This window comes from Pantherophis guttatus, chromosome 2, assembly GCF_059756535.1.
Source record: "Pantherophis guttatus breed Tessera chromosome 2, ASM5975653v1, whole genome shotgun sequence".
NCBI classification, from domain to species: domain Eukaryota; kingdom Metazoa; phylum Chordata; class Lepidosauria; order Squamata; family Colubridae; genus Pantherophis; species Pantherophis guttatus.
The window spans coordinates 68,484,762-68,510,144 of record NC_142064.1 but is presented as its reverse complement, the minus strand read 5'-3'; the positions used below and the strand labels follow the sequence as shown (position 1 = coordinate 68,510,144).

General features: G+C 39.1%; 1 protein-coding gene across 1 annotated transcript; it reads left to right on the top strand.

Moving 5' to 3' along the window:
• The first annotated feature begins 6,087 nt into the window (after nucleotides 1-6,087).
• ANXA1 (annexin A1) lies at nucleotides 6,088-24,149 on the top strand. The gene is made up of 13 exons (XM_034410239.3): nucleotides 6,088-6,361; nucleotides 10,462-10,541; nucleotides 13,556-13,649; nucleotides 14,664-14,758; nucleotides 15,633-15,746; nucleotides 17,445-17,535; nucleotides 18,066-18,145; nucleotides 18,245-18,301; nucleotides 20,077-20,170; nucleotides 20,958-21,053; nucleotides 21,976-22,034; nucleotides 22,835-22,957; nucleotides 23,846-24,149. Exons 2-13 carry the CDS (start codon nucleotides 10,476-10,478, stop codon nucleotides 23,903-23,905), a joined length of 1,029 nt encoding a protein of 342 aa, XP_034266130.1. The 5' UTR covers nucleotides 6,088-6,361; nucleotides 10,462-10,475; the 3' UTR covers nucleotides 23,906-24,149.
• The last annotated feature ends 1,234 nt before the right edge of the window (nucleotides 24,150-25,383 follow it).

Sequence of the window (25,383 nt, the reverse complement as noted above, 5' to 3'; positions counted from 1 at the left end):
AGAACCCAGTGTGTGGCCGCCCTGCCAGATGAAATTGGTTGGACAGATATTATGGGAAACAGATGAGCTAGTCAGATAGATTCCTATTATAATCTCAAGCTATGAGAAAAAGACCTATTATTTTTATGCTATTTCAGGCAGCGGGGACACCCAGTTTTTACAAACTACCAGCTCGAATTAAACAAAGATTACACACACATCAACCTTGCCACTCCCAATATACTAAGATAATATCTTTGTTGAACAAATAATTTCCTTAAGATACTGAAACAATGAAAATAGCTAGAGCAAATTTACCTTCTGCCATGGTGAATAAACTGCAAGTTGAGAATAATGGGTCCATTCAGGCTAGAAATAGAAAAAAGGAAAGCACATCATGGGGGAGAATTTGACACAGGGCATGTTTAAAAATTCAAGAGTCCTGAAAAGGAGTAGGATTTTGTTTCCTGTGGAAACGAAGCCACGGTTCTTATGGGGAATTGGGTTACTTATCTGGCCAGCAATCATGCCATTACTTTAAAAGGTTTATTATTTGCAGCCTGAAGATATTTCTTTTAAAACAATAGTGTTTTTGAAAACAAGAATGTCTACAATAGAATAAATTTTTAAAAAAGGAATTTGTAAAGATTGAACTGAAAATGGTAAAGCCTGAAGGAATGAAGCTTCATGTGTACAGGTGGTTCTCAACTTACAACCAGTCACTTAGAGCAGAGGTCTCCAACCTTGGCAACTTTAAGACTTGTGGACTTCAACTCCCAGAGTTCCTCAACTAGCTTTTCTGGCTGGGGAATTCTGGGAGTTGAAGTCCACAAGTCTTAAAGTTGCCAAGGTTGAAGACTCCTGACTTAGAGATCATTTGAAGTCATAACACATCCTGAAAAAACTACTTACAGCCTGATTTGAAGTTCTGATGGTTCCCTACCCCTGCGATCATGTGATCATCTTTTCGATAGTCAGCAACTGGACCATTTATGGCTGTTTGTAGCATCTGGGGATTAGGTAATCACAATGTACAACATTTACTTCTGTTTTTTGCCCAAAAAATGTCAACAGTGATAAATGAGTTTGCTCTGTGACTGCAGCATTTGTAAAATTGGATGTAGTCACATGATTTCTCATTTAATGACCATCATGCAGGCTCACTTACCATCATAAATTGAGGACTACCTGTACTATAGACTTCTGCTGAAGCTTTGAATCATTGTAATGTTCACGTTAGTATACTATTTCTGCATTGACTATTGGGTTTATGAGAGAGAACATCACTACAATCATTATGTTTACTTAGAGATGACTTTTGATAAATTGAGAACTATTACAAAATGGATTACTTCGCTTCTGTAGATGCCCAATGACCACATGACAGCAAATATCAACTACCATTCATTCCCCCCCCCCCCACTCCCATCTGCTCTTTTATTCTGGAAGAAATTCATGTTCAAATAAGGTCATCCTATGTTTATGAACATTTTATTTCTCCTTGGGTACAGTTCCAGTTTAATTTAATTTCATTCTTGCTCAGGCCAACCCCCTAGCATTCAGTTTGTTAGCTGGTTATCTGCAGAATTTGTGAGAATACTAGACTTCATGGAAGTTAGTGGAGAATGATGGAGAATGAAATGTGTCTCTTTTCTCTTTTTTGTGGTGATATGCTGGCATTTCAGATCTCAGCTATTGGCAAGCCCAGGCTGAACACTTATTGGCTGAAGGTGTTCCCTATGTGCTCCAGACTTCACTAAATGCATTTGGGATCTGTGGATGAAAGCAACAAAATACAAATTACTTTTAAAGTCCCTCAAGAATGATATGTGGATGGAATGGATAGCAGTGTAGGAGGACTCACTATTTTGGGGCATATCTAATATGGAGTAGAAGGCCACTAATAAGAAAAAGAAGTCAATTCTAATTATTTCTAAATGTTAAATGCTAAATATTGGGGTAGACCACTAGAAGGGGATGAATATTAGCACAAAAGTGGTTTGAAATCCTGTGAAAACTTAAGTTTTTGAAAGTGTAGCTTTTCATGTACTTTCGTATATTTTTCCCAACATGACATCTTCTGGATGTATTGGAGCTACAATTTTGAAAATTTACTGTCCTATCAACTGGAAATGGTAGGCTAGCACAAGCATTATATTGCCACATTTTTAAAAAATGGGGGGAGCACAAGCAACAATGTTAAGTTTTCATTGCTATTTCATATTCCAAGGACTGATTTTCCTGAGTGTTTTTTAAATTATTCCTTTCTGTAAAATACTAATGCTACAGATTTGCTTTTACACAGTGGCACTACAAACGGATGACTCAGCAATTCCCAATCTGCCCTTCCTGGCAGCCTTTTTCTTAATTTAATAGTCATGCCCTACAGAGTTAAAATTTAAGGTATCCATAGGAGGCATAGAAGGCAACAATAGGAAAGACCCGTATAAATTCTTACACAGCCGCATCACACACCAAGTGATCCTCCCAATGCATCGGTAGAATCTAAAACACTTAGACATGGTTGGATGGGCTAAGCAATAGCAATAGCACTTAGACTTATATACATCTTTACAGTGCTTTACAGCCCTCTCTAAGCAGATTACACAGTCAGCATATTGCCCCCAACAATTTGGATCCTCATTTTACCGACCTCAGAAGGATGGAAGGCTGAGTCAACTTTGAGCCTGGTGAGATTTGAACTGCCAAATTTCAGGCAGCCAACAGTCAGCAGAAGTAGCTTGCAGTACTGCAGTCTAACCACTGTGCCACCATGGCTAAGAGATCCTAGTCTGTAGACCTACTGAGTTGAAGTTTTAAAATTCATTTTTATTAGTTTATCAACATATAAAATACAAACAGAAATTTTAAAAAAGTAATAGAAAACTTGAAAAGAGAAAATATGGAGTTTGTTTTGTTTTGTTTTGTTTTTATTGGATTTATATACTACCCTACTCCCAAAGGACTCAGGGGGGTGAACAGCCACAGAATAAAACACATAAATACAAAAATTTAAAATAGAATAAAAACGAATTAAATAATTTGGCTGAGACAAATTTAAAATACCCAATAATTTAAAAACAAATTAAAATTTAAAAGGGGAAAAGATTTAGGCCAGGCCAGCTTGATGAAATAAGAAAATCTTGAGCGCGCGACGGAAGGTGCGCAGATCCAGGATCCTCCGAATCTCCGGGGGGAGCTCGTTCCAGATCGTAGGTGCCCCCACAGAGAAGGCTCTCCCCCTAGGGGCCGCCAGTCGGCATTGTTTGGCTGATGGCACCGGAGGAGCCCCTCTCTATGGGAGCGTACTGGCCGGTGGGAGGCTATTGGTGGGGAGTAAAGAGGGAAAAAGAAAGAAAAAGAACTGGCTTACAAACCTCTTTAGCACAGTAGCAGATAACATTACAACCTCAACTTTTTATTTTTACACAGCAGTAGATACTACTAGGCACTAGCCATTTCTATAGCAGAGTTGAATTGAAGTGTGACATACTCAGAGCATTGGGGGGGGGACCAGACTAACATTTCCTTTTGCAATTTCCTAATGTTCTTTGCCCCTGCAAGCCACACCAAATGCATTTGTTAAATGTCAACACAGCCGAGGAATTTCACAAAAGGCAGAGCTGAGAAAGGGAGTGCTGGTATTTGTGAGAAGGAGGGGATAGGAGTGCCTCTGAGTCACGGAAACCGCTCCTCATTGAAGCAAGGCTTAAAGGCAGCCTGTCTTCTCTTCAGTGGAATCCAATTTGTTTCTTCTCTCCTTAGAGAGCTGGGTAGAGATGGCTATTGAAGATCTCTGATTGATTCATTTAGGGAGCCGAATGAAGAAGGCAGCCTTACCCAGTCTTCTTCATCAGATCTAGGGCTTTGAGAAGTAACCGGAAATTCATTCATTTCCTTGTAGCTGAAAGACACTTCCGCAGCCCAATAATCTGACATATGAGGATTATTAGTGTCAGAGGGAAAGATGTTGGATAGAAAGAGCTAAAATTGCTAAAAGGAATGTAGGTACGTTGTACCTTATATAAAAGCCAAAGACCAAGCTTACTCAGTTTGACTGTCACTGGTAAATCAGTCACTTCTACTTTGAGCTAATTAGAAGAATTAACTGAGGCTAATTAAAAGAGTAGCAACATCCTGGGAGGTTCCTCTAGGGTAGAAAGGGGGAACTATGGCCCCCTTTATGACTTGTGGACTTCAACTCCCAGAATTCCTGAATTCTGGGAGTTGAAGTCCACAGGTCATAAAAGGGCCATTGTTCCCCACCCTGTATATTTAGACAATAATAAAAGATAGATAGAATAGATGAGTTTGATTCTTGCAGGTGCCTTCTTCTAGGATGGTTTTTTTTTTGTTGTTCTTTCAGATTCAGGAGGCCTTAAGCTTTGTTTGTTAGATTCTTAACAAACAATGATTCAGCATCCAAGATGCATGTATTCAACTTAAATAGGTCTACAGGTAATTTAGGAATTTGCTCCTATCTAACATCTGCAATTCTACATACAACTTCCAGCTTTGCATGTTTACTGTATACCCCTCTAGGATTGTGCTATAAATTAATCACTTCCACTTAGTACTGTGCAGATTGAATCTGGCCTTTTATTTTTCTTTCATTAGATTTTACTTAGCATTAATCACATCCTTAGAAAAAGTTGGCTAAAGGGGAGGAGATATGAATGACAACTCATGTGGGAAGAGAAGAGACTGCTTTTAATCTTTGCTGCTGTCTCAGTTCCTGCTCATCCTTGGAAAATGTGCATCAGTCCAACTATGCCTCATCCAGCAAATAACTTGGAACAGAAACATGGTGATGGAAAAGGATTCAACTTCAGTCTTCTGTTGCAACCAGCAAAACCAATTTGGAAACGTTCTACTATACATTAATTCAACAATAATACTCTCTATAAGTGTAGTTTCAGCTTCTTTCACATTAAAAGATATTGACAATTGAGAAGGGTTTTTTCAGTCACAATATTCCACTACAATTATGCATTTTCATTAAACATCCTTTATTCTTCAGTCTTTAAACATTCTGACTTGCTCACATGGAAGAGTTAGGTTGTTGGGAACATAAGAAAAAGAACAAGACAGAGGTCTTGCAATCCAAGGCCTGCTGATTTTCTAACAGAGATTGCACTGTTATAGTCACATGAGTCATCATAACACTTGAAGAGGCCTATGGTGAAGTGATCATGTCTTCCTTAAAGCTATACACCCACCTTAGCTCCGTTTCCAGAAAATTAGAATTAGAAAGGAGAAGCTTCTAGGGTTTTGTTGATCTTTTTTCTTTCTTGGCTACTTTTTTGCATCCAAGATCTGATACTTTCTTGTTCTAGATCCTGCTACTTTGGAAATTCTCTGGGATGAAAGATGAAGTTTGGAAATGATGGTGTGCGGATGAACTCATATTATCTCCCTGAGCTTATCGTTTTACATACTGCCTTTTGACAGATAATATTTATCCTCTTGACAAGTGATAGTTGCCCATTTTACAGAGACACACACAGAGAGAGAGAGAGGGAGAAAGAGAGAGAGAGAGAGAGAGGGAGAGAGAGAGAAACATAAGAACATACCTAATTGGGTGCCTTTTCTTTACCTATCCATGAAAAATCTTACAGTGCTGCCAGTAGTGGGTTTCAATTTAGGTCGCAACCAGTTTGCTCACGGGTGCACGACACTTCTATGCATGCACAGAGATGAACCGGTAGCAACCCACCACTGAGTGCTCCATATTCCCTGTAATGATGAAGGAATGGTAACAGCAAAATGGGGCAACTCACCATGAGACAATACAGCACAGCCAATTTGCCAAGGAGGCCACTCGCCATGGGACAATTCAACAATTCAATTTAATTATTTAAAATATTTTTAAAAAATGTTTTAATTTTTGTCATTCACATTTTATTTTGTCCCTCCTTTTGCATCTTTCCTTTAATGATCTGGGAGATCATCCTGAAATAATCCTGAATATCAGCTGTAACAGAATAGCCTAGTTTATGCAGACATTTGTCTATATATTGAACTATAAATCATGCAGTATATTGCAATAGCTTATTGAGGCATTTCAACAGTTAATGCCATTGCCTTCAAGGCATCCCCAAGAACATTACACAACATTTATTCCCTGACTTTCGGCAGTTTCTGCATTAGCTAAGAAATCGGTTTCTTCAAGCGAGAGGTTAGTTTGTTTGAAAGACTTGTCTTTTGACTAAGTCCTGTATTTAGCCTTCTGAGCAACCAATCACAGGGCTCTTGGTAAGCACTGGTTGCTAGGTGTGGCTTCCTGCTGGGTCTATAAAAGTAGGAACCACAACTTAAAGTTTTCCACAGGCTCATTTCCCAGCTTGGAAAATATTGTTTCTGAGTTTTGGAAAAGGGAAAGGTATGGCTCTTTTGATATTTGTCCTTTACTGATAATTTTAGAAGTATGTAGCTTCTTATTTACTCTGGAGTATAACTTACTTGGACTTATTTCTAAGTCAATGTAGAGCTATAAGATTATTTATATAAGTTTATATCTGATTCTCTTGTTTGTATTTTACAGTAAGGCTGTAGAAGGCATTTAAAACTGCATAAACTAGTCACGGAGTTAAAATTGTTTATAGCAGTCGGTAGCTTAATGCTAAATAACTGCATTTTTTCCCTCTTCCTGTTCTTTTCCGTTACCATAGAAAGCAGAATTATTTTTATCTGCCAAAGTATGAGTTAAGAGGGAAAAAATGCGCTCAGTGCCTTATGTGGAAACTTTTTTTTTTTATAGAAAAAACATACACCCTGTGGTTAAGGAAAGCTTGCTTAACTGTTACTCAATTGTTAAATGTTTATTCCTTTGCAAACCGCACCAAAAATAAAATATGTCTTTTTTTTTCAAAAAGGCAACTAAGTTTAATTAAGTTTTTGTTGGTAGTTATTTTTAATATAGGAATGTAAGAACTTCAGAATGTTATTTGCAGTCTTTTTATTTTTCACAAGTATATTTGGAAGGAGATGCTTCTTCCTTGTTAGAGGTTTTTCAGGAATGGAGGGGGGGGGGAAAAGGTTTTTCAAGTTTCTGCTGCCTCTGGCCATCCAAGAAGAGTGACCTGAGAATGAAGGAGTCCTGCATAATGACAGAGAAAAGATAGTTGTCCCTTCATTTGGAAGGAACTTGCATACCCAGCTGAATCTGAAATGCACTTATTAATGAGATGGAACTCAGTACTTACTTCTGAGTAAAGAGGTTGAAATCTTAGAAATATTTTCTTACTTTTCAGTTTGTTGAATTATGCTCATTTCAGTCAGTTTAAGATTGATCCTCCTATTTTGTGCAACCGTGCAATTCAACTGTAATTCCAAAAGTGTTTCTCCAGCCAGTATCAAAGGTTTGTAATGGTCCAGAAAGCAGTCCATGAAATGTACAAGTTGGCTGGATCTTACAGTGTGTGTAGTTATAATACATACATACATAGACTCATAACATCAGCACAGGGGTGAAATCCAGCAGGTTCTGGAGAACCAGTAGGGAAAATTTTGAGCAGTTCGGAGAAGCAGTAGCGGAAATTTTGAGTAATTCAGAGAACTGGCAAATGCCATCTCTGGCTGGCCCCAGAGTGGTGTGGGAATGGAGATTTTGCAATATCCTTCCCCTGGAGTAGGGAGGGAATGGGGATTTTCCAGTATCCTTCCCCTGGAGTGGGGTGGGAATGGACATTTTGCAGTATCCTTACCCTGCCACACCCACCAAGCCACACCATGCCCACCAAGCCATGCCCACAAAACCGGTAGTAAAAAAAAATTGAATTTCACCACTGCATCAGCAGGAATGAAACTAAATCTTGTGGCAGTCATCAGACCAACTATGTGGATCAGCGGCCATACTGGGAGGTCTCCATTGTTTTCCTCCTGGGATTAGGATCAGAATGGACTCCCCAACAGCTGGGATTATAGAGCAGGTTTAGGAACACATCCACCTTGGAGTTTTGGCTGTGTGCAGGAAAAGATCTGGAAATTCTACTGGCTGAGATTGTTTCAGAAGTAGAGGCAGTAGGAAGGCAGTGGGCAGGGATTGACAGTGAGATAGTAACGGGATAGGGAGATGTGGGATGCAGCAGGCAGGCCATTCTCTGGGAAGGCCAACCTGGCAGCTAACACTTGTGTTGCTTTCCAGGCCCCTGTGCTCAGCCTCAAAACCTAGTCTTCACAGCCTTGGAGGATCTGCACTTCAGCTGCCCCTGCTTAATGCCATGTCAGCTTGCAGTAAAGCTTATCTCAGCTGATTATGGATAAGAGAACTGATCTGGCCTGCATTACTAAAATCTGGTTGGTCGTAGATGTGGGTCTTCTTCTCCGAGAAACATACTCTCACAGGTTTCAAGTGTGACATCAGATGTGACTCTGGGGCGGGGCTGCTGGGCTAGCTGTTGTTATTTTGGAATCTCTAGTAGTCTTTAGGGGAGCTGCCCTGGATGCATAGCTGGATACAAGCTCTCTTTGTGAAGTTGAGTTGCAGGGATTAGTTGAGCTGGTATTTTGCTGGACCTGCTCCAGGGAATTGTGGGGGTGTCACTGTTCTGTACTGATTCATCTCCTTTTTCTGTGGCTAGTACCTGTCAGTGCTATTGAGGGGAGGAGAGGTTCAGTCACAGGCCCCATTTGGTGTGCTCAAGGCTCTCTCCTACTTAACATCCATATGAAGCTGCTGGGAGAGGTAATCCACTGGCATGGCGTTTGATATCATCACTATGTTGATGTTAACCAATTATATGTCTCTACCCCACGTCCAGCAAGTTATTTTATTCAGGTGCTAGTTTAGAGCCTGGAGCTATAAAGGCCTGAATGGAGAGAAGCTGGCTGGAATGCTGGCAAGATGGACTGGTTTTGGTTTTTGTCCCCTGGAGTCAGGTGATTAACATGTCTGACTCTGGATTAGGTAACACTTCCCTATACAGATCTGGTGAGCAATTTGGCACTCCTTTTGGACTCACAACTCCTGCTGGAAGAAGAGGTGGTAGCCATGGCCAGAGAATGAATGAATGTATTGTCTGAGCTTGGTTGTGATGTTTCATTACCCAAAAATAAGTAGCATTATGAGTGTTAGAGAGGCATTTGCTCAAATCTGTCTTCTGCACAGAGGTGGGTTCTACTTACTGTTACTACTGGTTCGCAACGGGGCTGTGCGCGCGCTCTTCTGCACAAGCGCAGAAGCATTTTGATGACGTCAGGGTCAGTGGGCGGAGCCTTCCGCTGGTTTTACTACCAGTTCTATAAGAACCGGTGCGAACCGGGGGCAACCCACCACTACTTCTGCACCAATTACACCCATTCCTGAACTGAGGGGCTTCTCACAGTCACCTCTGTCTTAATTACCTCCTATTTGTATTACTGCAATGAGCTCTAATCAGGCTGCCCTGGAAGACATCAGAAATCTGCAACCAGTCCAGAATGTAGCGGCACATACAATTTTAGGTGTCCTGTGGTTCACCCAAATCATACCACCATTGCACGAACTATACTGGCTTCCAGTTGCTTTCTAGGGAAAATTTAAGGTCCCGGTTATTACCTTTAAAGTCCTATATGGCACAGGCCTAGGTTAGTTGCAGGACTGCCTCTCCCAGAGGGTATCTGACATTACTAGGTCAGATAGGGTGGCTGAGCTCCAGGTTGCCTCCCTTAAGGTCCCCTTGATGGAACCTTGGAGGCATGCCTTCTTGGTGATCGCTCCAGGTCTTTGGAATAGCTTCCCACCAGAAATCAGAGGTCCCCAACCCTTTTAGCCTTCCAGAGGACTGTGAAGACCTGGCTCTTTCCCCAAACATCGGGCTAGGATTGGGGGTTGACTTCTGATGATGTTTGGTCTAGTGCCTGGGGGAGGGGTATGTTTTTAATTATGGTTTATGGATTGTTGTGAGCCACCTAGAGTCACTGTATGAGATAGGTGGACATTTAAGTCTTGTAAATAGATGGTTAAAATGACTTCAGAAATGCAGCGTAATTCTGCATAACCTAAAAGAGGCATTGATTGTTGCCCTAGATAGGTTGAGTGTTGGGGGAAATTTGTAAAGAACAGCATAATTTGCTAATGCAAAACATTTTTTTTCTGAAAAAAATAATATAAAATGGTATCTTCCTAATAATGCCTTAATAAAATTATTCATGGCTGAAACCAAGAAGATCTTAAGATCTAGTACAAGTTGTAGCCTCAGTTCGCTTTGTGGTGTTTTTTTTTTTAAACCCCTGGTCATTCCTCTCTTAACTCCAGTAACAGGGCAGAATAAATCAGTAAATGATGCTATATTTCCCAACCTGATGCCCTCTGGATGTATTGGAATTTGGGTTTCTCTTTTGGAAAGGGGGAGAGGAACCCTCTTCGACTTTTCCAATTCTTAGTTCTTAGAATGCCTAAAACGGGTAAAGGGCCTTTTCCTGCAGAATAAAAAAGCGAAAGAAAGAAAAAAGGGGAAAGCAGTTTGTCACTTCATTCTGTTTCACCTTTTCCCTTTGCAGAAAGTTGAATCAAGATGGCCTTTGTATCAGAATTCCTGAAGCAAGCCAGGTTTATGGAGGATGAAGAACCACAATACATTGTAAGTTTCTCTAACAACTAATCAATTTGACTTTACAAAGGAATGTTGGAAGTACAGTTAAAGGGATGGGAGCTGTCATAAGATGCTATAGGGCAGAGTGTCACCGACAGAAATAGTTCTTCCTGAAATGTATTTGAATATATGTAGCTGGGGTTGGTAGTTGGTCTGAGGAGACATCGTCAGTGTGCTTTGAATTGTGCTGGTCTGTCGCAGACCAGGAGCCTGGATAGTTCTGCAGACTAAGCACTGTAATTTAACACCAGCTGTTTGCAATTAAAGGAAATTCGAATCTTGCCAGGCTCACGGTTGACTCAGCCTTCCATCCTTTCTAAGGTAGGTAAATTGAGGACCCAGTTTGTGGGGGCAATAAGCTGACTTTGTATAAAATATACAAAAGTATGAAGGCTATTGCTTAACGCACTGTAAGCCACCCTGAGTCTCTGGAGAAGGGCGGCATATAAATCAAATTAAAAAAAAAAAAAAGACAAGCACAATTCATAGTGCACCGATGATGTCTCCTCGAATAATGATGAAACATTTGCAACCAAATTGCCAAGCTCGGAGCTCAGACCAGCAGCCCATAGCTCTTTTTTTTTTCTTTCCAACAGTTTCTTTTCCTCTTTCTTTGAATAATCAGTGTGTTAAATGATAGGAGATTTTTTTTTTTAGTTTTTTCCTCCTATTCTACAACTGATACTTTACTGATCAGTACTGGGGTGGGCAGCCTTTGTCCAATCCTTTTATGCATGCATTTAAATTTAGCACACATTAATTTAAATTTTGAAATTAGCATAACATTTGTAAATACATGCATTTCATATTTTTTGGGCTGCTAAATGGAGCAATGATGCCAAAAGTCGAGCCTTGTGGCACACACACCTGTAGAAAGACAGACTGTCTTATTTCCCCCCCCATGCAGGGGAGGATTCTACTTACCTTTACTACCGGTTTGCAACAGGGCTGCTCACGGAAGCATTTTGATGACGTCGGGGTCAGTGGGCGGAGCCTCCCGACGGTTTTACTACCGGTTCTATAGAACCGGTGCGAACCGGGGGCAACTCACCACTGCCCCTATGGTATTTGAATATTTTATTTTATTTATTTATTAATTTTATTTCTATACCGCCCTTCTCCCGAAGGACTCAGGGCGGTGTACAGCCTAATTAAAAACACAAAGACACACAAAATTTAAAAATAATTAAAATTATTAAATAATAGGCCCAATTTGTAAAACCCCAAATTTAAAATCCCATTAAAAACCAATTAAAAATCTTTACATTGATAGCCCAGCCTGGCGGAACAACATGGTTTTGAGGGCACAGCGAAACACACAGAGATCAGAGATTTTACGAATTTCTGGGGGCAGATCATTCCAAAGGGCAGGGGCTTCCACAGAGAAGGCCCTCCCCCTGGGTGTCGCCAGCCGACATAATTTGGCCGTATGGCACCCTGAGGAGACCCTCTCTGTGGGAGCGAACTGGCCGGTGGGAGGCTACTGGTGGCAGAAGACGGTCTCAAAGGTATCCAGGTCCAATGCCATGGAGCGCTTTAAAGGTGGTAACCAACACCTTTAAAGGAATAGGTGGTGATGTTCTTTTTAAATGGTGTTAAGCTTATTTTTAAGGATTTGCCTTACAGGTCTGATATGCTTTTCACTTCAGAACAGCAGGAAATGAACTCTGCTGGTTTTTAGCAATGATGAGGCAAACATGAGCCGCCCAAAGAAATTTGGGAGTGACCTTTTCCTTTCTGAGATAGAGAAAAGAGTCTCAAAATACTGAGGCAGTATTTAGCTGACTTCCTAAAATAAAAACTTCGACAAGTAGTCCTCAGCTTATGATCACGATTGAGCCCAGAATTTCCATTACTAAGCAAGATAGTTGTTAAGTGAGTTTTGTCTCATTTGAGGTTGACTCAGCCTTTCCTCCTTCCGAGGTGGGTAAAATGAGGACCCAGATTGTTGTGGGCAATATGCTGACTCTGTAAACCGCTTAGAGAGGGCTGTAAAAGCACTATGAAGCGGTATATAAGTCTAAGTGCTATTGCTATTTTATAACCTTTCTTGCCACAGTTGTTAAATGAATCACAACCATGGTTAAATTAGTGACACAGTTATTAAATGAATTTGTCTTTCCCATTGAGTTTGCTTGTCAGAAGGTAACAAAAGATGATCACATGACCCCAGGACCCTGCAACCATCATAAATACATGCTAATTGCCAATAGCAATAGTACTTAGATGTATATACTGCTGCTACTATACAGGGCTTTACAGCCCTCTCTAAGTGGTTTACAGAGTCAGCATATTGCCCCCAACAATCTGGGTCCTCGTTTTGCCCATCTCGGAAGGATGGAAGGCTGAGTTAATCTTGAGCCAGTTGGCATTGAACTGCTGGCAGTTGGTAGAGTTAATCTGCAATACTGCATTCTCACCACTGCATGGCTCTTTGCCAAGCATCCAAATTTTGATCATGTCACTATAGGGATGCGGCCATGGTTGTAGGTGTGAAAAACGGTCATCAGTCACTTTTTTCAGTGCCATTGTAACTTCGAACAGTCACTAAACAAATGGTTGTAAGTCGAAGACCACCTGCATATAGTTTCTGATTATTGATATTTAAAAACAGCCTGAAATCAATACTGATACTGTGGAATAGCTATACTACTGGGACATTGCTGAAAAACACAAATATTAAAAAAGGGAAGATTTTGCATTCATAGAATCTGTAAGCTCATGCAGAAGCAAGCACCAGTGCCAAGATCATTCTGCTCTTCATATTGAGTCAGATATAATAGTAACATATTATCATTTTATAATTACTTATTATAATGAATGCCTCTTAGCATATTCCCTTACAAATGGTGAAAATGGGTTTCCATCATTGCATCATCCGGGTTATTCTTTAGTTTTCATCTAATAATTATTTTTGAATGTACCTTGAAGATTTGGGCAAGAAAAGATTTTTAATTTTAAAGCAAATTAAATGTTTTAATTTTTCAATTTATTCTTAACAGAAAAATAGTAAAACTGGTTCAGCAGTCCATGCTTATCCCAGTTTTGATCCTTCAGCTGATGCGACTGCACTACACAAAGCCATAACTGCTAAAGGTAGGAAGGAAAGATAATATCTGCGAATGTAGATGTTGAGTTTTGCTCAGATTCTTATTTCTCCAGTGCTAATGCCAATTTAGCCCATTTTTAAATGAAAGGTCTGTGCAAAAATGCATCCACATTTTTGTGTGCTTTTTCCTAAGTATCTTGTGGAACAGATCGAGACAGTTTCAGCAAAGTCAAAATTGCAGCAACATAGTTCAAATCATGCTATCATTTTTTTCTTGATTTCTTCTGTTTCCTTTTCCTTGAATTGTCACGCAGGCCATCCCATTCAGCAAGAGGCTGTATTTTGCCATGCCTTACATTTCCCTAAATCGGGGGTGTACAACCTTGGCAATTTTAAGGCTTATGGACTTTAACTCCTAGAATTCCCCAGCCAATATGGTTGACTGGAAAATACTGGAAGTTGAAATCCACAAGTTTTAAAATTGCCAAGGTTGGACACCTCTGACCTAAATGTTGATGAGATGAAGACAGGCAAGAGTAATTTTAAGCATTTAGAGAGAATAGAGGCATATGAGAGCAGTTAGCAAGCATGCAGAATGTGACTTCTGGAATTCTTTCCAACCTCTTAAAAATACTCTTAGTTATGTGACCAGCAAGGAAGGGAGAGGTGGGTTTAGAATGGATGCATCTGTGATAGTCTCAAGAATATGAATTGATGGGACTTTTTTCTTTGGAGCCTCTGGTAGAACCTGGCCCATGTTTAAACTTAAATTTATCTTTGGAGGCTTCTTTACCTCATACCAAATCTAGTTCCATTCTAGTTTTAGAAAGTTGTTCTTCAGCTGGACAGAATCCAATATCCCTTGACATATTTCTCTTTCCAATGTACTGTTGGAAGGAATTAAAAAAATGGTTTTGCACCAGGCTAAACATGTTGATGAAAACAACTTTATTGGTAACTCAGTTGAGCAACAGTGTTACCTTTTGATTTGTTGGCTGTAGTGTGGACTGAATTGATTATATTTGTGTTAATGAAATTTCCTCCCTTCATTCATGATTTAGGAGTTGATGAAGCAGGCATCATCAATATTTTGACCAAAAGAACCAATGAGCAACGACAGCATATCAAAAGAACTTATCAACAGATGAATGGCAAGGTAACTTCATTAGTACATACCTTGCATAGATACTTTTCACTTTTAGCATATTATGTATGCTAAATCAGTCTTTCTCAAACTTGGCAATTTTAAGAGGTGTGGAATTCAACTCCCAGAATTCAGAAGTTTGCTGGCTGGGGAATTCTAGGAGCTGAAGTCCACCCCTCTTAAAATTGCCAAGTTTGAGAAAGAATGGCTGAGATGAATAAATAACATATTAAATTCATTACCATGTTGATGGTTGGAACATAACTTCTAAAAATAGGCTACATAAAGCACACTAGCTTTTTAATATTGGTGGGAGGAGAGGTATAGCTTCCAGTTGACCATCATGATTCTGATTTGGGTTTGAAGAGTTTCATTGTAGAACATGTTACATAGAGAGGAAAGGACTTTGGAGGTCTTCTAGCCTTCTCCTCAAGCAGGACATGAAATACCATTTTGGACAAATGGCTGTCCAGTCTCTTCTTGAAAATAGGAGTTTTGTCTCCTTTAAAAAAAAAAGAACCTGGATCATTCAGCTACAGGCAGGTAAGCCCCACCTGTGAATGGGTGTGAACAGAAAGAGCAAAGAAAAGCCACTTTACAAGGATAAACTAACAAGGACTTCAACAAATCTACCAGAACTGTTTGTTCTGTAAGTGCAAGAGCTTCATTTAGGAGATTATCACATGTTCAGAGGACAAAAGACAAGGGAGTTATGTACATATTAAAAAAAATGTAAACCAACTGTTTTTTTCTTGAGGCAGGAAGAATGAAGTACTTATACATGGTTTGGTGTCGAACATTTTCTTGTGTGTTTGGAAAGTAATGTTTATCATCTGAATAAGTTCTATAAACAGTTGTTATACATTTGTGTTTTTGTTTCTCATAGTCTCTGGAAGACGCTTTGAAAAAAGCTCTCAAAAGCAATTTAGAAGATGTCGTTGTGGCTATGCTGAAAACTCCTGCCCAATTTGATGCTGACGAGCTTAAATACTCTATGAAGGTATGTTTTTCTTCCAAGGCTTGGGGTGGACATTATAGTAAAGAGAGGGGAGAGAGAGAAAGAAATCTTCTCCTCAGCTTAAAGCAGGGGTGTCCAACTTTGGCAACTTTAAGACTTGTGGACTTCAACTCCTGGAATTCCCCAGCCAGCGGCTGGAGCATTTCAGGAGTTGAAGTCCACAATTCTTAAAGTAACCAAGATTGGACACCCTTGGCTTACAGAAACATTGGAATGAATGGTATGTTTGCTGGAAGTTGTCATATGTTCAGTCAAGAAGCTGAAGGAGTTCCAGGATGATTGCACTGTAAATATATAGCCAATATGAAGGCGGCGGGGGGGGGGGGTAATCACATGATTCAGTACAATGCAAACTATTTTGGGTTGAATTCCCACTTGGTCCTCCAAGTTCTATTAAGTGCTAGGTGTTAAATTCTAAAAGTCCATAGTGAAGTGATCAAGGACAGAAAGAATCTAGAGTAAATGCTGTTAATATAATTGTTTTCTGGTGCGTGGAATCATTCCATTTCAATAATATTCCTTCTTTGTCGTTCCCAGCCAAACCTTTTTCAAAACAGCTTAGGTTGTATCCATCCAATTCCTTCTGTTTTTTGTTTCTCTTTTCCTTTCTTTTTCTCTCAAAATATTTCAGTATAATTAATACAATCCTGGCATATTAGAAGAAGAAACTTCTTGGAAATTACAAGGCAATTTATCAGACAGGACTCAGTTTCACAGTTAGAAGAAATTAGAGTTACCTGCATTGGAGAGCAATATACTGTAGAATTATTCTTCCTTTGAAATTATGGAATAGTTTTGACAAATTATGAAAGTCAAAAAAGAAGATAAGCATTAAGAGTCTTTTCCACAGTGCCCTCAAGAGAGATTAACATTTATGTATCAGATTTATACCATGCGGCAATCTAAACTCTCTGTGGTTTACAACAAAAATAAAAACTAATACATAGTAAGGCCTAAATATCTATAACCATCCGAATACTAAAACCATTGACAGAAGTCAAGCAACGTCACACTTCCATTGCTTTCTGGGAAAGTTTCATCTTCAACTCCTCTGGGAAAATGTATAATGTCAGAGTCAATTCAGCTGCCATTCCAGAGGGATGGAAAAATTGCACTTCTCGGCTTTAGATCCCTGACCTCCTGAAAATAAAAAAGTATCCACTGCTTCTCCAAACATCATTGGATCATTTGGTACAACTTCAGTGGAGAAATACAGTCCTGTAAATAAGGAGTAAAGCCAGAATAGGCTTTATGGGTTAAAACTGCACTTAAAATGGCACTCAGAAATTAATAGAGACCCTGTGCAGGATCTGCAGAATAGTGTAAGAGGAACCCATCAGCAACTGCCAAGTCCCTGTATTTTGACCTTGGTGGTCTTTAAAGGCAGTCCCATGTAGAGCACATTGCAGTAGTCTAAATGGATGATAATAAGGAATATTATGTAAGCCAGCCCCATGTTAATCTTTGTAGTTCAAGATTCCATTATTGTAATTTGTCATGCAGGTAGATATAGGTGAATTAATATTTCCAGCAAGGGCATAAAAGCTGGAATTGTAGCTCAGTAACGTTTTATAGCCAAATGTTTTCTGCATCTGCCTGAACATTGCACTTGATGGAATAAGTTCTTTTATAAAAACAAAGCAAAGCTTTGCTTATGTATATTGATTTATTGCCAAACAGGGGCTTGGAACAGATGAAGATATCTTAATTGAGATTCTGACATCAAGGAACAATTTACAAATTAGAGACCTCAACAGACACTATCAAGAAGGTAAATTACTCCTTAAAAAAACAACACCTTAGATCTATTTTATTAATGCCTCTTCAGCCAACAATGTGATTCATTTTGGTAGTCATTTGTTGATACAGATGAAGTATCTGGTTTTTGGAACACCTGAACAAAAAAACCAGCTGATAATTTGTAAGGAATTTTAGAATGCTAAATTCTACTAGTTTTTCACCAATTGAAGATAAAAATGAACAGGCTGTCAATCTAATGTTCAAAAGGGAATAGAGCATCTGTAAAGTCATATTCTGTTTTTGAACATCTAATTGAAAATAACTTGACATAACCTGCAAGTTTCCCAATGAAAATAAAATTGGAATTTTTTCATGGATTGCTTTCAAGGTATCATTTACATCTTGCATTGTGAAATCTAAGCAATGATTTAAAAATGCAAGCCTAAGGAGATTATAGAATGAGTTGAGTAAAAATGTAGAAGCTGTATGTAAGGAAGAAAATAATTTATGGTTAATGCTTGCATTTGAAGCTCTTTTCTCAATATGTTTGCTCTTCTGCAGCTTTTAAGACAGACCTTGCCAAAGACATTGTCTCAGACACTTCTGGAGATTTTAGGAAGGCTTTGCTTGCCTTAGTAAAGGTATGTATTACTCCATGATGCTCAGAAGTCCTGTTGGTTCAGGAATGATCTGTGATTGCAGTATACAATATTGAACTAAGTGTGACTGATTTGTTTCAGGGTGACCGGAATGAAAATCCACATGTGAATGAAGAGTTGGTAGACAATGATGCAAGGGTAAGAAATACTTATTGCTACCTTTGATGTCTCTTTTGTCTTGTCTATCAAAAATGAAACTTCCTTCAGGCAAGTGAATCCATTCCATGCATTTCTCCCACGTTCCCGAGAAATAAAGAAAATACGGAGCTGCATTTCCCAGCCGAATGTCCCAAAGGTCCTTTTTTTTCCAAAAAACAACTGGACTTCCTTGATTATTTCCTTTTGAAAACATTTTGCTTTTCATCCAAGAAGCTTCTTTATTACAGAGCTGAGTAAGCTTCTTGGATGAGAAGCGAAATGTTTTCAAAGCAAAAAAAACTAAGGAAGTCCAATTGCCTTTTGGAAAAAGCATTTTAAGGACAACTATGACCTGTATGATTGAGAATTTCCACAGACATTTCCCAGCAGAAGGGAAACTATTGGATGCAAGACCCGTTTTAAATTTTACAACCACCAAATGGCATGAGCAAAAGGACGTGGGATCTATAATCAATCTTTGTTGGGGGATTTACTTCCTGCCATTGCTTTTCCCATTGGCTGATCCGTTCTAGGAGCCATCTTGTGTTTCTCAGATGGGGTTGCTCATGCAAACTCATCTGTTAAAGAAAGGTATTAGAATTGCAAGCCAAGAGAGGAAGCGATAGATCCTGCAGGAAACATATGTCTATGTAGACAAAAGAAATAGGAAATAATGCACATTAAAATGTCAGAGGGTAGGACTTATGCTGAAGCTTTTAATCCTTTAACATTAGCTGCTACCGAGCTGTGCCTGGTTGGGGTCATTAAATGAGGAGTTGAATCTAGTCCCTGAATGTGATTAACTTCCTCATGTGTCCATTAGTTGTGGGGAACCCTCAGGGAACTGTTTTTAATCGGGACATTAGTATCAGAGGTGGTATTCAGCCGGTTCTGACTGGTTCTGTAAAACCTGTAGTGGAAATTTTGAGTAGTTTGGAGAACCAGCAAATACCACCTCTGACTGGCCCTGCCCACATCTATTCACTGCCTCCCGAGTCCCAGCTGATTGAGTCCCAGCTGATCGGCTGGGTTTTCTTTTGTTGCCCTGCACAGAACGGAGCTGGAAAGCAGGTTAGTGGGTTGGGGAGGGAATGGAGATTTTACAGTATCCTTTCCCTGGAGTGGGGTGGAAATGAAGATTTTACAGTATCCTTTCCCTGGAGTGGAGTGGAAATGGAGATTTTACAGTATCCTTCCCCCTGGAGTGGGGTGGAAATGGAGATTTTACAGTATCCTTCCCCTGCCACGCCCACCAAGCCATGCCCACCAAGCGACATCATGCCCACCAAGCCACACCCACAGAACTGGTAGTAAAAATTTTTGAATCCCACCACTGATTAGTATCAATAACTACTGAATTTTTGGGAGATACCTATTGACGGTAAATGATGTCTTTATCTGTTAATTAGCCATCAGCTGATCAAAGGAAACCTTTATTTTTCATAGTGGCAAAATGATGGCTGTTGTAACTGAAACAAGAAAGAGTTTCTCTGGAGTAGATTTAACATACATCCCTGAGTTTTCAGAATCACCCCCATATGTGAGCTAATATAGCGGTGAAGAGTGTGAGATATGGGGCTGAAAATTTTGGAGTTCGGATTTTGCTGTGGTTATAATCCCAGAGTAAATGGTTTGCTTCTCAGGCCTTTAATCTGCAGTTGGAGGTCAAGTTAACACCTTCTGAAAAGAATGCTGTTACAAAGGCGGTTTTGCTTGAACATTATCTCTAAAGTTTTGGAATTTCTCTCTCGAAATGATTTCTTTCATTGTAACAGAAATTATATGAGGCTGGAGAGAGAAAAAAAGGAACTGATGTTAACGTTTTCATTGACATTCTCACTACCAGAAGTCACCCGCACCTTCGAAGAGGTAAGCAGAAAGCAATAAATGGCATGTCGCTGAAATGCTTTTATTTTAAAGAGAAATGTCTTAATAGGATTTTTTTAAAAAAAAATGCAAAAAAATACTGTGTAATAATTTATTACTGAGGGTTAAACAAAGCTATTCTGCTGCATAATGGACAATCTGCCAAAAATTAGTATACAGGTAGTCCTCGATTTACAACCATTCACTTAAGGACTGTTTTAAAGTTACAAAAGCACTGAAAAATGTGATTTATGACCATTTTTCACACACGACATTGCAGCATCCCATGGTTATGTGATTAAAGTTCACATGCTTGGCCACTGGTATGTATTTATGTCCTGGGGTCATGGGATCACCTTTTGCAAGTTCCTGACAAACAAAGTCAATGGGGAAGCAGATTCACTTAACAACTGTGTTACTAACTTAAAAATTGGAGTGATTTCACTTAAAAAAGGTCATAAAGTGGTGCACCAACTCCCTCAACAACTGTCTAGCTTAGCAGTTGAAATTTTGGGCTCAGTTATAGTTGCAAGTCGACCACCTGTATTTCAATCCAGAAATGGAGTGCGCAGCCCTTCTTATTTAAAATCGAACTTGCATAATTTGAGATTCCAGGAGTGTGTATAGATCCCAGAAGCCTTGCATGTCATCTCTGTCCCTTCTAAAAGCTGACAGCAGATTATAATCTTGATCTGATAGATAGGAAAAGTATTAAATACATGCAGCATAATCATATACTGTGTACTTGTTAGGGGAACAATGTGTTCCAAATTGTTCTCTTTTGTTTCAGTTTTTCAGAGATACCAAAACTACAGCAAACACGACATGGAGAAAGTTCTGGACCTCGAGCTGAAAGGAGACATTGAGAATTGCTTGACGGCACTTGGTATGTAACCCTCTTCTGTACGAAAGGTGGTTCCTTCCTAAATTTGGTCCCAAGATCATGCCTTCTGGAATTTTATTCTCCCAAGAGATCAGATTGGCCCTGACCCTTTTGACTTTTCACAAGGCCCTGAAGGTTTGTGAGTGCCCTCGTGTTCTTAGGGATGGAGGTCAGATTGTCACTTGGGCCACAATATGGTTTTATCGCCAGTTATTATTGCTTTGATCTCAGTTGCTGACTGTGTATTTATTTTGTATTTTTGTATATAAAATAGAAACAAATTAAATTTGCCTCTTAGGTTAATAAGGCTTCAGCCCTACATACTGCCCTTGAAGCTGGGGAGGGCATAGTAGCCTTAAATCTTGCCCTGCATTGTCAGTCAGTGAAGTCAATAACAACAAAGTATTTTATACTAGGTTTTGTTAATTTTTTGTCATTCCATAAGTGAGTTTTGGTTCATGCAGGAACAGAAAGAGTCCTATCTTATTATACAATCACTTCCAGAAGAAAACTGGTAAATCTGAGGAAGCAATGAATATCTTATTTTTTATGAATGAATGCATGCATGGATGCATGATAAATAAATAAATAAATAAATAAATGTAAATTAACTTTGGGAAATATTCAGTTATATCAACAAAACAGGAGCATCTATCTGTTTCATCTTTTCTTTGCCAGCTGTGTTTTAACTTTTTGGATAAAACTTTATTAGGCAGTTCAAGGTTATTTCTTAAAGTCATAAAAAGGTTTCTTCCTGCTTCTCGGCCCAGTTCTGCCACAATTCTTTCGTTAGCTATATATAACCATAATGTGTAATTATTCACGAGATCACAATCTTTGGAAAAAAAACATTGTGTTTCTTTCTTTGCACCTTGCTTTTGTTAATTTATGGTCATAAATAATCTCGGTTCTTTCTCATTTCCAGTGAAATGTGCTGTAAGCAAGCCTGCTTTCTTTGCTGAGAAGCTCTATCTAGCAATGAAGGTAAAAGAAATGTTACTATCAGGGAGGGGGCTTTGTTTTAAAGGAGCATGCCAACACAGACATTACATTTTCAATCTTCTCTTGAAAAAGAGAATAATCAGTTTGTACCACATTTCCAGTTAAGGCAGACAATTTTGGGCACAAAAGTTAGAAATAACGTTTTCAAGTAACATAAATCCTTCCATTCCCACCCACCATTCAGTCAGAACTGAAGAAGCTTCCTGCATGAGAAGCAAAATGTCTTAAAGGAAAAAAAGAAAAGTGCTTTGAAAAAGCACCTTTGGAATCACACACACATGTTTGCTGTTGGGAATATGCAAGATTTCATAACCAGCCTGGCAAACAGTACCTGGGAGTGGTTCATTATGCTGCTTACAATAGCAGAGGCCTTTCTGAAATCAGAAAAGCTCACAACAAGGACTCTCTGACTCTATGGAGACAGATTCCCCTCTAACAGAAACTCAGGTGGCATAAACATGGAGTGTGAACTCAGATTTCTAGTACAGACAGGTGTGGCTTGAGTTTCATTAATATGGGTGTAGACAGAAAGATTATGATGTCTATTCCTGAATGAATATGCAAAGGACTTTTGTTCTCTGAGGTGGCACTTTGGTGTGGGATCCTTGATGTTTTCTGAGTTACAAATGGCTCTTTTGTCTTCTTCTGGGTTGTCACTTGAAAGTCTGGAGACCTATCCTAAAGGCAAAGAGAGTTTAAATTATCTCAAAAACAAAGCAGAGGGAAGCCATTTAAACTCAAGAATTATGAAAAGAGTTTATTTCTATTCTTTTTCCCCACAGGGTTCCGGAACACGCCACAGAACTCTGAACAGAATTATGGTGTCACGGGCTGAAATTGACATGAATGAGATCAAAGGTTTTTACAAGAAAAAATATGGGGTGTCTCTCTGCCAGGCAATTTTGGTAGGTTATTTCTGCTTTTATTTGCGGTTAACAGAGGTTTAAGGCAGGGGTGAAATGTAAAATTTGTTACTGTGGGCATGGCTTGGTGGTGGTGGTGGTGGTGTGTGTAATGTGACTAGGTGGGCATGGCCAACTTTTTTTATTTTTTAACTTTTCAAAGCATTTTTTCTAATGCTTTGAAAAGCCTCTGCTGATCAGGCAACTCAGCTGGGATCGTCAGAGACTTTTCAAAGCATTTTTTTTTTACCACCTCTTCGGCCAAGAGGTTGCAGGAAAAAATGCTTTGAAAAGCCTCTGATGATCCCAGCTGAGCTTTTTGTTTTGTTTTGTTTTGTTTTACTTTTAAAAGCATTTTTTCGTCGGAAGATGTTGTAGGAAAAAATGCTTTTAAAAGTAAAAAAAAAAAGGCTCTGATGATCATGCGGCTCAGCTGGCCATGGTGGGGGGTGATCCGGTCTGAACTGAGAGCATTTCACCCCTGGTTTAAGGAATTAGAACCAGAACTAAGTAACTTTGCAGTTTGCAATGGGACTTAAGAGTCCACGATTTTTATTTCCATTGACAGAATTACACATATTGTGACTGTATTTGGATGGGGGTCACAGTAAAATAATTGAGGCAATTATAATTAAGATTAAGATTTTTTATTATCCTTATTAATCTCTAGACCATGTGTTCACCCAGTTTTTGAAGTAATTCTTCAGCACGTATAAAATACTAAGTTTTTGTTTTGTGTGGTTGCAGCCAAACAAGTGGAGACAGGATCGTGTATAGTGCATGAACCTAGTTTTAGAATATAAATAGGGGTGAGATGAACAGGATGGACATGATTGCACTACTTCTGGTTTTGTTGGATATGAATTCTTTTCATTTTTCCCCCACATGCAGGATGAAACAAAGGGAGATTACGAAAAGATTTTGGTGGCTTTGTGCGGCGGTGATGACTAAGTTCTGCATCTTGTACATTCCAGTTACTTCCTTGAGAATAGTTGAGAATACGATCTTCCTTAACTAAAGGAATCTTTGAACCGAGCTTTCTTTGAATAAGAAGAAAGTCTTTTTATATATATATATCCAAAGCCAAGAGTATAGAAAGAACCATTGTGTTTGCTTTTGCAAGATGAAGATATATAAAACATAGTGTTTGTCTACTCAGGCCTAGTTAACATTCCAAATAAAATCAAATCTGTTATCCTGTGTGATGATTTATTTTCTCCTGTCAATGTTGATTCTGTGCCTTTAAGAAAGAAAGATGCAAATCCTTCAAATATTAATTCCAGGAAGAAGCTCAGTAGAGTGACAATTTTAACACAATGAGCCTAACCAGTGCCCTCCCCGTCACATCCTTAGACATGCATTCTGGTTGCCATACAATGGGAACTTTCAAAAGTTCTAGGGAAGAGTACTAGTGGCATGCTGGAGATGGGATGACTCGCCCTGAAAGAGACCCTGATGGGTTCCACTATAGTCAAAAGACATTTATAAATATTAGTGGTCACCTACTTGAGGAGCACTTGTCAGTATACAAGGTTTGGAAGGGATCTTAAAGATGATCTCGCTTTCCTTGCCCATTGCAGGAATCTGCTACTACAATATTCTTGACAGATTATCATCCAGCCTTTATTTAAACTCTTTCACCAATGACTCCACCATTTCCTGAGAGTCTCTGCTGTATTGTTAGACATCTCTTACTGTAGCATAAGTATAGCCAATATTCCCCTTTTCGTTCAATTGCAATGAATGGATTTCCGGCCATAAACAAAACTTTCTCATAGACTATGTTTAAGAAACTTTTAATATTTACAGATAACTTTGCACAAAGAAGAAACATGTTAGGTTTGCTTAAATTAGTAATTGGCTCAGATAAAATCTAGAAGCAGAGGCCACCTGATTTGGTACAATTATAGGCATTGTACAGGTGTAAGTCTCTCTTGAACACTATGGTCTGTAATTATGAAACAGGATGTTTAGACCTTGATGGAATAAGTTCTTACATCTTTCTGAAGTGCTATATTGCATTAACTTTTATCCCAGATAAAATTCTAGGGTTTGGGATTTCAGGCAAACCAACTAATGATTAGGATGTCTGCTCATCAAAGACAGATTTTTCTTTAGAAATTTCACAATGCAAAGGGGTATTTCCAGAAGTAGGATTCATTGTCCAAATTGAGAAGGGGATCACTGGCTTTTTGATAAGGCAACAAGAAATCCAGTGCTGCAGCAGCAAATTGGGGTAAGCCTGTCTCTCCTGTAAAAAGATCATTTAAAAGATAAATGATTGTAGATTTGAGACCCAAGAGGTTTCAGACAGAAAATCAACTTCTATACTTTCTTGAACAAGGAATACAAAAGGATATCAGTTGGGCTTCCTAATAAAAAAAGCTTTCTTGTAAAAAAAAGGATGGGAATGGTCTACCAAGTATCAA

Excerpts from the sequence above, each read along its gene's own strand:
- ANXA1 (XM_034410239.3), top strand. The coding sequence starts at position 10,476 with ATGGCCTTTGTATCAGAATTCCTGAAGCAAGCCAGGTTTATGGAGGAT. Across the intron at positions 18,302-20,076 it reads TGGTAGACAATGATGCAAGG|AAATTATATGAGGCTGGAGA; the intron begins GTAAGAAATACT and ends TCATTGTAACAG. Across the intron at positions 20,171-20,957 it reads TCACCCGCACCTTCGAAGAG|TTTTTCAGAGATACCAAAAC; the intron begins GTAAGCAGAAAG and ends CTTTTGTTTCAG.